The sequence below is a fragment of the Centruroides sculpturatus genome, unplaced genomic scaffold, assembly GCF_000671375.1.
Source record: "Centruroides sculpturatus isolate CEXI.00-Female unplaced genomic scaffold, Cexi_2.0 scaffold266, whole genome shotgun sequence".
Classification (NCBI taxonomy): domain Eukaryota; kingdom Metazoa; phylum Arthropoda; class Arachnida; order Scorpiones; family Buthidae; genus Centruroides; species Centruroides sculpturatus.
In genome coordinates this window covers 720,831-731,294 of record NW_019384421.1, presented here as the reverse complement: position 1 = coordinate 731,294, position 10,464 = coordinate 720,831, and the positions used below count along the sequence as shown (strand labels likewise).

At 32.0% G+C, this 10,464-nt stretch overlaps 1 protein-coding gene across 2 annotated transcripts in view; it reads right to left on the bottom strand.

Moving 5' to 3' along the window:
- Positions 1–5,012: 5,012 nt before the first annotated feature.
- The window catches only part of LOC111619425 (nose resistant to fluoxetine protein 6-like), a 14,690-nt gene continuing 9,238 nt past the window's right edge, over positions 5,013–10,464 (bottom strand). The window contains exons 6-16 of one of the 2 annotated variants that reach the window (XM_023361129.1): positions 8,211–8,446; positions 7,977–8,141; positions 7,818–7,911; positions 7,458–7,550; positions 7,232–7,388; positions 7,073–7,152; positions 6,846–6,989; positions 6,612–6,735; positions 6,349–6,523; positions 6,134–6,276; positions 5,013–5,241 (exon numbers count right to left, since the gene is read on the bottom strand). In XM_023361129.1, the coding sequence (XP_023216897.1) occupies positions 5,119–5,241; positions 6,134–6,276; positions 6,349–6,523; positions 6,612–6,735; positions 6,846–6,989; positions 7,073–7,152; positions 7,232–7,388; positions 7,458–7,550; positions 7,818–7,911; positions 7,977–8,141; positions 8,211–8,446 (1,534 nt within the window). In that variant the 3' untranslated portion in view covers positions 5,013–5,118. The remainder of the gene's footprint in view (positions 5,242–6,133; positions 6,277–6,348; positions 6,524–6,611; positions 6,736–6,845; positions 6,990–7,072; positions 7,153–7,231; positions 7,389–7,457; positions 7,551–7,817; positions 7,912–7,976; positions 8,142–8,210; positions 8,447–10,464) is intronic. The other variant, XM_023361130.1, reaches the window with a different exon arrangement.

The window sequence follows — 10,464 nt, the reverse complement described above, 5'->3', positions numbered from 1 at the left end:
TCTGCATGATATTGCATTGTTGCTGCTTTTGTATATATATTACACACACACACACACACACATATATATATATATATATATAACATTAAATACAAGTTTCTGTAAGGTTAAAAATACTGTATTGTCTAATAAAGAATGTAAAAAAAAATGTAACTTTTTGTAAACTACAAATGTAAGTTTGCAATTTGCATTTGTAGTTTTTGATTATTTTATTGTGTATAGTACGAACCAAAATTATTAAGATCTTTCAGAAGATCATTTACAACAAGACATTACAGCAAGAGATATCACTTTGAGGATAGCCTGCTAAGACATGCTTTTAACGTAAGTTATTTCAAAATTTCATCAGTTTCCAAATAAAATAAGCGATGTTTAAATTAAATACTTCAGACAAGTAGGATCTGACTTTTTGAACCCAAGTTAAGTAGAGCTTGTTTACGCCATTCATTGTCTACAACTTGTAAGTCAAGCTTAATATTTTTAAACTTTTTAAACAATGATTTCAAAAACCTCACTGTTAAATTTTGCGAATTTTCAAATTGAAGCAAAAGCAGATATGGAAAAAATGTCATTACTGAAATCAAATCTGTCATAGATTTCTTTTACAAGTGTACAATAAAACTTTTACAATAAAAGCATCAGATCACAAGGCAGTTTACCTAAATTTACCCTAAATAGTACCCTGAGAGGTTGAAATTACCCAAGAAAAGGGTAATTACTTTACAAAACGGCAGCACTGTTCCTGATAATGAAAGGAGTCAATACATGAATAAAGTTTGAAATTCCTTGTCTAAAGAATTGTAGAGTGAATAAAACTGAACTTGTCGCGAATAAGACGACTGGTTACTGCAGCTACTATAATAATGAATCAAGAGAAAAAATTCCAGCTTGAGTTAATTAACTTTCCCGACAACATTTGGTGGCCCATCTGTTTTGATACATTCAAACCTCGGTTTTCGAAGTTAATTCGTTCCTGAAAGTTCGAAAACCGATTTGTTCTCAAACTGAAACAAATTTTCCCATAAGAAACAATGTAATATGGATTAATCTGTCCCCGACCCCCAAAACAAACCTTTTTTTTTATACTTTTTTAGCTGTATTTCTCGCATAAAAGTGCCTACAAATGCAATACTTAATCTATTTGATTTATATATATATAAATCAAAATGTTCATCAAAAATCAAAATGTACCGCTCTGGGGACCCGGAATCGAATCTGGGTCCCTAGAGCGGTATATTTTGATTTTTGAATTTTTCAGGTGTGGTCCGTCTGGATATGTCCTGTCCTGTCCCTCACCACTCGACCGCCCCATTGTGGGCTTGGCCGAATTAATAATGGGTTTGTTAAAAGAAGCCCTCTTAGTGCTCACAGGGCTGAAAGGGTTTGAAAAAAAAATATCTTACCCGCATGCGCGTTGACACGAGGCGATCTCGGCCCCATGACTTCTGAATCGGTAGTACCATCGTTCATTGGTCAGGCTGTCAACTTTCTTTAACACAGGAAATGTAGGAAGTTGACCGTCTGTGTCTCTCTTGCCAAGTAGCTTGTTCGGCAACCGGGACAAATGTGGCGTTCAAAATCCAATGTATGACTAGTTTAGTCTATTTTAAAAACTTTTTATATAGTATAAAATGGCAAAAAAAATTAATTTTGAGGATAGGGATGGATTTTATTTAAAAAATTGTAAATGCTAAAAACAAGTAAAGTCGTCAAGTCAGTTCTTACTCGAGATATGACACGACCCCTTTATCGCTCCACCCCTCGACCTTTAACCACCAAAATTGAATAACGTCAATCCTCCTAATAAACAAACCTCCCTGCAAAATTTCAGAAAATTCGACCAAAAAACACAGAAGTTATTAAACTTCAAAGAGGGTGAAGATAAGTTTACCCCTCACCCACACACACACCCATAAATACAAAAAAAATCTCCAGAATTTTTTTTTTGCATTTCTTGACGTTTCCGAGTCCAAAAATATAAAAAGCTTGGGGTATCATTTTTAACCGATCGCCACACTTTCTCTCTGTTATATACGTAACAGAGTACGATTCTCGACTCTTATAACAGTTGGCAAAGTAAAACAGAATTAAGATAAATTAAGAAAATTAAAATAAATTTGTGTGTTGCGTGCCAGGTAATTCTCCCAACGTGCCACTTTTGGTTCGCCATCCCTGCACTAGAATCTGACGAAGCTCGAATAAGCGGTAAGTAATCCTATAATTTTTTGTTTATAGCATAGTTTATACAGGTTATTCCCAAAAAATTATACGTATTTTGGAAATGTTGAGTCGAATTAGTCTAGAATCGGTTAATTTTATAGAAGAAAACCTTTCGAACAGCCTTAGTCCGTAAAGNCGAATCTGGGTCCCCAGAGCGGTATATTTTGATTTTTGAATTTTTCAGGTGTTGTCCGTCTGGATATGTCCTGTCCTGTCCCTCACCACTCGACCGCCCCATTGTGGGCTTGGCCGAATTAATAATGGGTTTGTTAAAAGAAGCCCTCTTAGTGCTCACAGGGCTGAAAGGGTTTGAAAAAAAAATATCTTACCCGCATGCGCGTTGACACGATGCGATCTCGGCCCCATGACTTTTGAATCGGTAGTACCGTCGTTCATTGGTCAGGCTGTCAACTTTCTTTAACACAGGAAATGTAGGAAGTTGGCCGTCTGTGTCTCTCTTGCCAAGTAGCTTGTTCGGCAACTGGGACAAATGTGGCGTTCAAAATCCAAGGTATGACTATTTTAGTCTATTTTAAAAACTTTTTATATAGTATAAAATGGCAAAAAAATTAATTTTGAGGGTAGGGATGGATTTTATTTAAAAAATTGTAAATACTAAAAACAAGTAAAGTCAAGTCAGTTCCTACTCGAGATATGACACGACCCCTTTATCGCTCCACCCCTCGACCTTTAACCACCAAAATTGAATAACGTCAATCCTCCTAATAAACAAACCTCCCTGCAAAATTTCAGAAATTTCGACCAAAAAGCACAGAAGTTATTAAACTTCAAAAAGGGTGAAGATAAGTTTACCCCTCACCCACACACACGCCCATAAATACAAAAAAAAATGTCCAGAATTTTTTTTGCATTTCTTGACGTTCCCGAGTCCAAAAATGTAAAAACCTTGGGGTATCATTTTTAACCGATCGCCACACTTTCTCTCTGTTATATAATACGTAACAGAGTACGATTCTCGACTCTTATAACAGTTGGCAAAGTAAAACAGAATTAAGATAAATTAAGAAAATTAAAAGAAATTTGTGTGTTGCGTGCCAGGTAATTCTCCCAACGTACCACTTTTGGTTCGCCATCCCTGCACTAGAACCTGACGAAGCTCGAATAAGCGAACGGGTGTTTAAATTTCTGTAGATTTTAATTAAACGTGCTTTTTTTTAGTGTAATCATTTCTCGATTGAAGTATATAACGTACAGAATAACGTAATGAATGCATTTAATATGATACAATGTCTATAACATCCATTCGAAAGCTTAAAATCCGTAAAAATAAATAAAATGAATGAAGAAATTCTAAACTCAATAACAAGAAAGTGACAGTTCACTAGTGGCACCTGTAGCGGTTATTTTAGGAACTCTAAGAAGACGTTCCATCATATTCGTAAACTTTTTCCGTTTGCGAAAATAAAACATTAACTGATAATAAATAAGTTTAAACAATTCTTTGTTTTACTTATAATTATGTTATCATCATTAGGACAAAAGAAAATTTGCACACTAAGGAGATGGATGAGCTTGTTTATTTTTGCATAGTTATGCAAAAATAAACAAGCTCATCCATCTTGGCTGAATATTTGATATACAGGACGTAGGATATTTTCAACGTTTTTCAGAGTTGATTTTACAATCGTTAATGATGAAAACGAAAAAGGATATAACAAATATAGCAAGAAGCATAATGAATAGAGTGTTTAATAACGAGAATTTAAATAATACTGTTCTACTCACTTCAGCACACAATGATCTTAAGTATGAATTTTGCCTGGGGTATTGGGAGAATCGATTCTATCAATACAAAGCTTGGTGCCAATTAAAACGAAAGTTGTTTCAGTTCATTATCTCAGAAAATAAAAATGTAATGATAGAACTATAAGTAAATAAAGTGCAACTGACTTCAGTAAAGGTCGTCATTGAAAAATCCCGTCTACATTTAATCTCGTTTATATTTGGATTAGAGTTTAATAATGATTATTTGCCGGTTTTATTCGAATAGCGGCCCACCAGTGGCAAAGCGGTCTTCTGTTCCCTGAACACTGGAAGTTCGGTCGTAAGTTCGAGCCTCGCTCGGACGGGCTTGTTACGTGGAGTTTTCCGGGTATTTTCCATGTCTGTAATGCCTAAATAGGGGCCAGTTTCCCTTAAAAAGATCTTCCGGAAGGCACCCCCCAGGAAATCACCCAAGTGTTAATGCAAATTGTGCCCACTAATGTTATGTTCCGGTGAATGGAAAATCGGAAGACTTCAAGGGAAAGTTTTTTGTTTTAGTCTTCAATATTGTAGTTTTAAAACATATTTTGTCCTATATTTTAAATCTTTATTTAAATATTTGATTTACGATTAGATCTTCAAATGCAAAATTATTTTAGTATTGATGTACTGTACCGGTACATCGTTGCAAAATTCTAGAAATTATCGCTAGTAGATCTATTGTTCGTTTGCATATCGATGCTTATTCAAAACATTATCTTATTAGTGTATTGAAATCCTTTGCATTTAACTGTTTCTTTTAATTATATTCTTAATTTCAATTTTTATTATAAAATATTAAACATTATATATAATACGGTTTAGTTCTAAAATACGTTATATTATGTTAGTTTTATTTACTTTCACTTATAATTTATATATAAATATATATTACATTTCATATTATATTTAGTATATAAAGATAAAAATAAAAGTAAACTAAATAATGATTAAATGTATAAACTATATACTGCATACATAATTCATTATTTCTAGAAATTAACTTTTATTTCGTTACTTTATTATATACAAAAATTACAAATCAATATTATTCGATGACTTTAAAATAATTATAATGGAAGACACGGGAAAATACTTATCGCAAAACTAATTTTTTTTTATTGTATTTACATATTATATCTTCGAAAATCTTTTCAAAATAAATTTTTCAACAGCCATCGTAGAATATTCAAAAGTCAAACTTGCAAGCAAAGCACACAAATAGGATATTACAAGTATTCCAAAGAAGACAGTTAGCTAAGGAAATAAATATAACATGTAAATAGCAATATAATGAAAATATAAATATAAACAATAATACAATACTATAATAAAGAAATTTATTCGAAAATTTTGTACGTTAATTTTTCGGTTTGAAATTATATAAAAACTCTTGAACTTAATTCAAACTTATGTCTATTGCTTTAGTTTTTTTAAAAACAGTATAATTCTCCTTATTTTTAATAGCTTTTAAAATTATTATAAACGCTTGTTGAGATGTAAATTTGATATATTCAATTATTTATAGTACAGGCTGCCCTCATTTTACGCAGGTTGAATTTACGCCGATTGACAGTAATGCCGGTTTTAAAGCCCCCAAATATCAGGAAAACTTTTGCACATTGTATATAATACTTTTTGCAAAAGCTAGTTATGTAGAAGAATTAGCAACTTTGCTATAACATTTAGATGCACAAAGTGAGGAGGAGAGAAACGGTGACGGCCCAGCGTGTATTGTAAAGATAATAACTACTGACGCCTTTAAATGATTTCTTGCTAATACCAACTCTTAGATTGAAGAGTGTTGCAAAATGGATACTGACTAGGAGCGAAGTGTGTTCGTAAGGAGTGTTTTAATGAAGTCTTGGCGGAGGATTTTCAAAACTGTGTTGTAAAAGTACCGAGTTGTACAAGAGAAACCTGTAATTTGATCTATATTTCGATACCTACAATTTTAAATAAATAATAATGCTCTGTAGTCTAAATATTTTATTTTTTCAAATCTGGCATTTTCAGTATACGCGTATTGACGTATACTATCCTTTTGGGTAAAGGTTTAGTATAATTTTATTTTAAGTTATCATAATTATCTATAATTTTCACTAAATTAATAAAAATAGTAGCGATAGTTTCTTATTGGATTACTTACCATAGAATCTATCTGAAAGAAAAATGGCTTTGAACTAGAATTGAAAAACGTTTTTATAACAATGGGGTGTAAAAGAAACGCGCAGTAAGTTAATCTGCTTAACGGAATCCACGCTTTCCATGATAATATTGTATTAATTTTACCTGAAAATTAAATCATTATTATAGATATGATCAGGTATTTATCCTTATAATCTTTGTTTTATGTGTGAATACCTCCGAATCCTGCTGTACAAGCAAATATCATCCAAGCAACAGCAATACTCCACGTCACTCGAGATAAAGCGTTGTAAGCAGAAGCAGTCACAGATCCCATATGTGCATGATAAACGGCAAAAATAACCGTAGAAGTAACAGTCAAAGACAAAACCCAACATAAAAATATAATTTTCTGAAAAAACAAATAATATTAATTAAACATTGTATATTCAACAAAAATATACAGTAATATTATTAGCACAATTTAAATTTAGACATACTCTACTAAAATAATGTTTGAAATGTTTGGCTTTGTGAAGAGCATAACCGGTGAGAATTCCTACGAGATATGGCCCGATGCGACAATAAGGCTTGACGTAAATATCATTATAATAATTCGTAAAACTAAAAAGAAAAATTAATTACTTAAATGTTTGGAAATCAAATAATACAAAGTTTCACTTATAAACAAAAAACGTGCGTAATAATGTCAAATAAACGATACACAAACTGACTCATTTTGCAGTTTTCCCACATCTGATTCGAGATTTTCGACAGCAGAAAATATTGAGATTATGCCGGATTTTCCGAGAAGTCCCGTGACAATCATTGATGCAATTAAAGTAATGCATAGCAATATGATTCCCCCAAGAGAACACCTGAAAAGTTGAAGTGCAATTTTAATATAAAAATACAGTATTTATATTACTAGTGAAATAGATTTCGAAATTAATAAACATACTTCCATAAAAGTAACAAAAATATCGGACTGATGATATAGAACTGCATGTCGTTGGCTAAATACCACGTCCATCCCATACACTACAATGAATATAGCATTATTAGTTGTATTATTGTTTAGATAATTTTGAAAATCAAGTTTAGTTTAATGATAAATTACCGTATCCGACAAATCTTTGAAATTTACAATATACAAGAGATTCCACCACCAAAATTTTTTGCATTGAGTGTTTTCTTTTGGCCAAAATGGACCCATTCCTACGTGTAACCAGATAGTTGCATAAAACCCTAAAATCATTAGGTATGTAGGAGTTAACCTGAAAATAATACGAATTGAGAAATATGTCATAAAATGTGAAATTTTGGGGTAAAGCTAATTGATTTACCTCCAAATTCGATGAAGATAATAACGAGTACAATGAAATTGTTTGTTTTTTCCTTTATGTCTTTTTAAAAATAAATAAGATAGTAAAAAGCCACTGCAAATAGACAGCAAAAATATGACGTTAAAAGATTATTATTTCAGCAACCCAATAGTGCTGTTTTTTTAGTGCCCCAAACTTATCACAACGACTTCTGTATAAGAGAGTTATAACATACAGAAGTTGTTGTGATAAGTTTGGGCAAAAACAGCACTATTGGTGGTTGAAATAATAATTTTGATATAAACTCAAACAAAAAGCAAAATAAAGGATATGACATTAAAAATTATATTTTTAAAAAGAAAATTAGAGAAGTTTTCTTACCCGATTAAGAAAAATGTATCAACTGCAAATGTACCTTGAATTATGAATAAAGAATATTGCTGTTTTAAAACATCCATAAATTCTAATCCATTTTCTAAATAGGAAAAAACAATATATCAATAATTCGTAATGTTTAATAAAATAACAATTTTAACCTACCAGAAAACATTGAAATTTCGACTATTGTATATCCAACAATGATCCAAAGCATGCTTATAAAACGAAATCCATGAATGCATTGTAAAGGTTTCTTAACGTTTTCAGTGTTAAATATTTGACCGAAATTTGTGTATACAGAAAAACAAATTAAGAATTCCACAATTGCTAATAGAAGAAAATAGAAGTCAATTTTTTTAGCTTCAAAATTTCAAATTATGAAAAGTTAAATATTACCTGATTCGGAATTCTTGTCATTTGCCAAATACGTTGTGGAATCAGATATTTCTGAGCTGATGATTACCGCATTTTCGTTGTTAAATTCGTATCTGTTAAAACTTTCTGCAGAATTTCCATTGGCTATGTTCGAATTGTTATCTTCTGTAATGATTTTTTCCTTATTCTTGTAAATTTTTACGACATCGCATAAAGTACCAGCGATCATAAGGACGGCAAATATCGACAATATACACCTAATTAACAATGGATTCGTTGATATATTATAAGATTACATCCAAATTTTCTAAGTATTAGGTTGTAAATGTAAAATTTAGACATTTTGAAGAAAGTACAGTACATTGGCAATTAACAACGATTACAGTTTAGCCTGGTAGGTAATCATCATGAATATCGATCACATCTCGCCATCTTTTATGCGAACTTTCAATCCCGTGAGCATAGAAGATTTTTTTTTTCTTTTGAAGAAAGTCTTGAGCGCCTGGTATTGTAATTGAACTGTGTAATGGTAATATGATTCTGCAAGGCGCGAAATAGATGGTAGTCAGTTGCACCAAGTCTAGGTTGTAAGGTGGATGAGGCAGAACCTCCCTGCCCTGACTGGCCAGCTTCTTAAGGTCATCTTTACTTTCTAGACTGTCGTGGCGGTATCGTTCGAACACCAAGATCAAATAACTTTGATCTTGGTGTTCGAACGATACAGCTGTTCATAGTGGAATTCATCCAAAAATTGACAAAGTACGATACCGCCACGACAGTCTAGAACAGGAATGAGCAACACGCGGCCCGTTAAACATGTTTATGCGGCCCACCAAGCATTTTTAAAATTGAATTTATTTTATCGACTTTCTCCCATCAATATATTGTTATAAATTTAATTATAATAAAATGGTAGTACATACTAAACCGAAACAATTTTTTGTGACGATTTTTCAATTTCATTAGAAAAGATTATTGGTATATCGACAGATGGATCACGAGCAATGGCATGCATGGAGGTAGGAGTATCAGGAAGGCTATTTCAAGACATTAAGAAGGTCACAGGAAGGGAAATATTCGTTAACCACTGCACAATTCACCAGGAAAATTTGTGTGCGAAAAGATTGAGTTTGCCAAATGTCACAGTACCAATAATTAAACTAATCAATTTTATAAAGTCGCGCGCGTTAAATCACCGTGAATTTAAAGAATTCCTGAAAGATTTAGAAACTGAATATGGCGACGTGGTTTTTAATACCGAAGTACGTTGGCTTAGTAGAGGTGCAATGCTAAAAAAAAGTATACAACTTAAAAAGCGAAATACAATTGTTCTTGGATATGAAGGGATATGCCTTTTCTCATTTTGGTAATAAAGAATGGATGTGTGATTTTGGGTTTCTTATCGACATGACTCAGCATCTCAATGATCTTAATGTGGAACTTCAAGGCAAAGGACAGTTTATTCACAATTTGTATGATAAAATTCAGGGCTTTGAGCGCAAATTAAAATTGTGGAAACAGCATCTTTTGCAGAATAATGTGTTTCACTTTCCACATTTAGAAAAAGAAAACGTTACTACTTCTCAAAAATACGCACAATATATAGACATTTTAATCAACGAATTTCAATTACGATTGCAAATGTTCAAAGCTGAGAAGACAGCGGTTTCCATGAAAATGTTTTCCTCGCCATTTAATATCGATGTGGATACAGTTCCCGAAGACTTTCAAATGGAAGTGATTGACATGCAGAATAATACCGATTTAAAAAATGTATTTTTCTCAGTAAACATCGAAAATTTTTATAAATCTTATGTGAGCCCTGAGAAATTTCCGCTTTTGACAAAAAATGCAAAGCAAATGATGTCTCTGTTCAGAAGTACGTATGTTTGCGAACAATTATTTTCAACCATGAAATTAATCAAAAATTACCACCAATCAAGACTGAGTGATGCATGATTAGAAAGCTGCGTACATGTAGTTTCCTCATCAATTCCGGCTGATATTGATCAGCTTGTATCGAAAAAACAGTGCCAAATTTCTCATTAAAAATTTCAAGTAAATATGTTTTTCTGTTCTTTTCTTGTTTGTTTTTATTTTGCATTAAAATTTGTATATGAAATCTTTACTTTTTTTAAATTTTATATTTTTTTATTCTAATGTTTATTATAAATAAAGTTTTGTAAATTATTAATAAGTGTTACTTTATGTGCGGCCCGCCAAAAAATTTTAAAATTTAAATTGGCCCGTTGATTAAAAAGGTTGCTCACCCCTG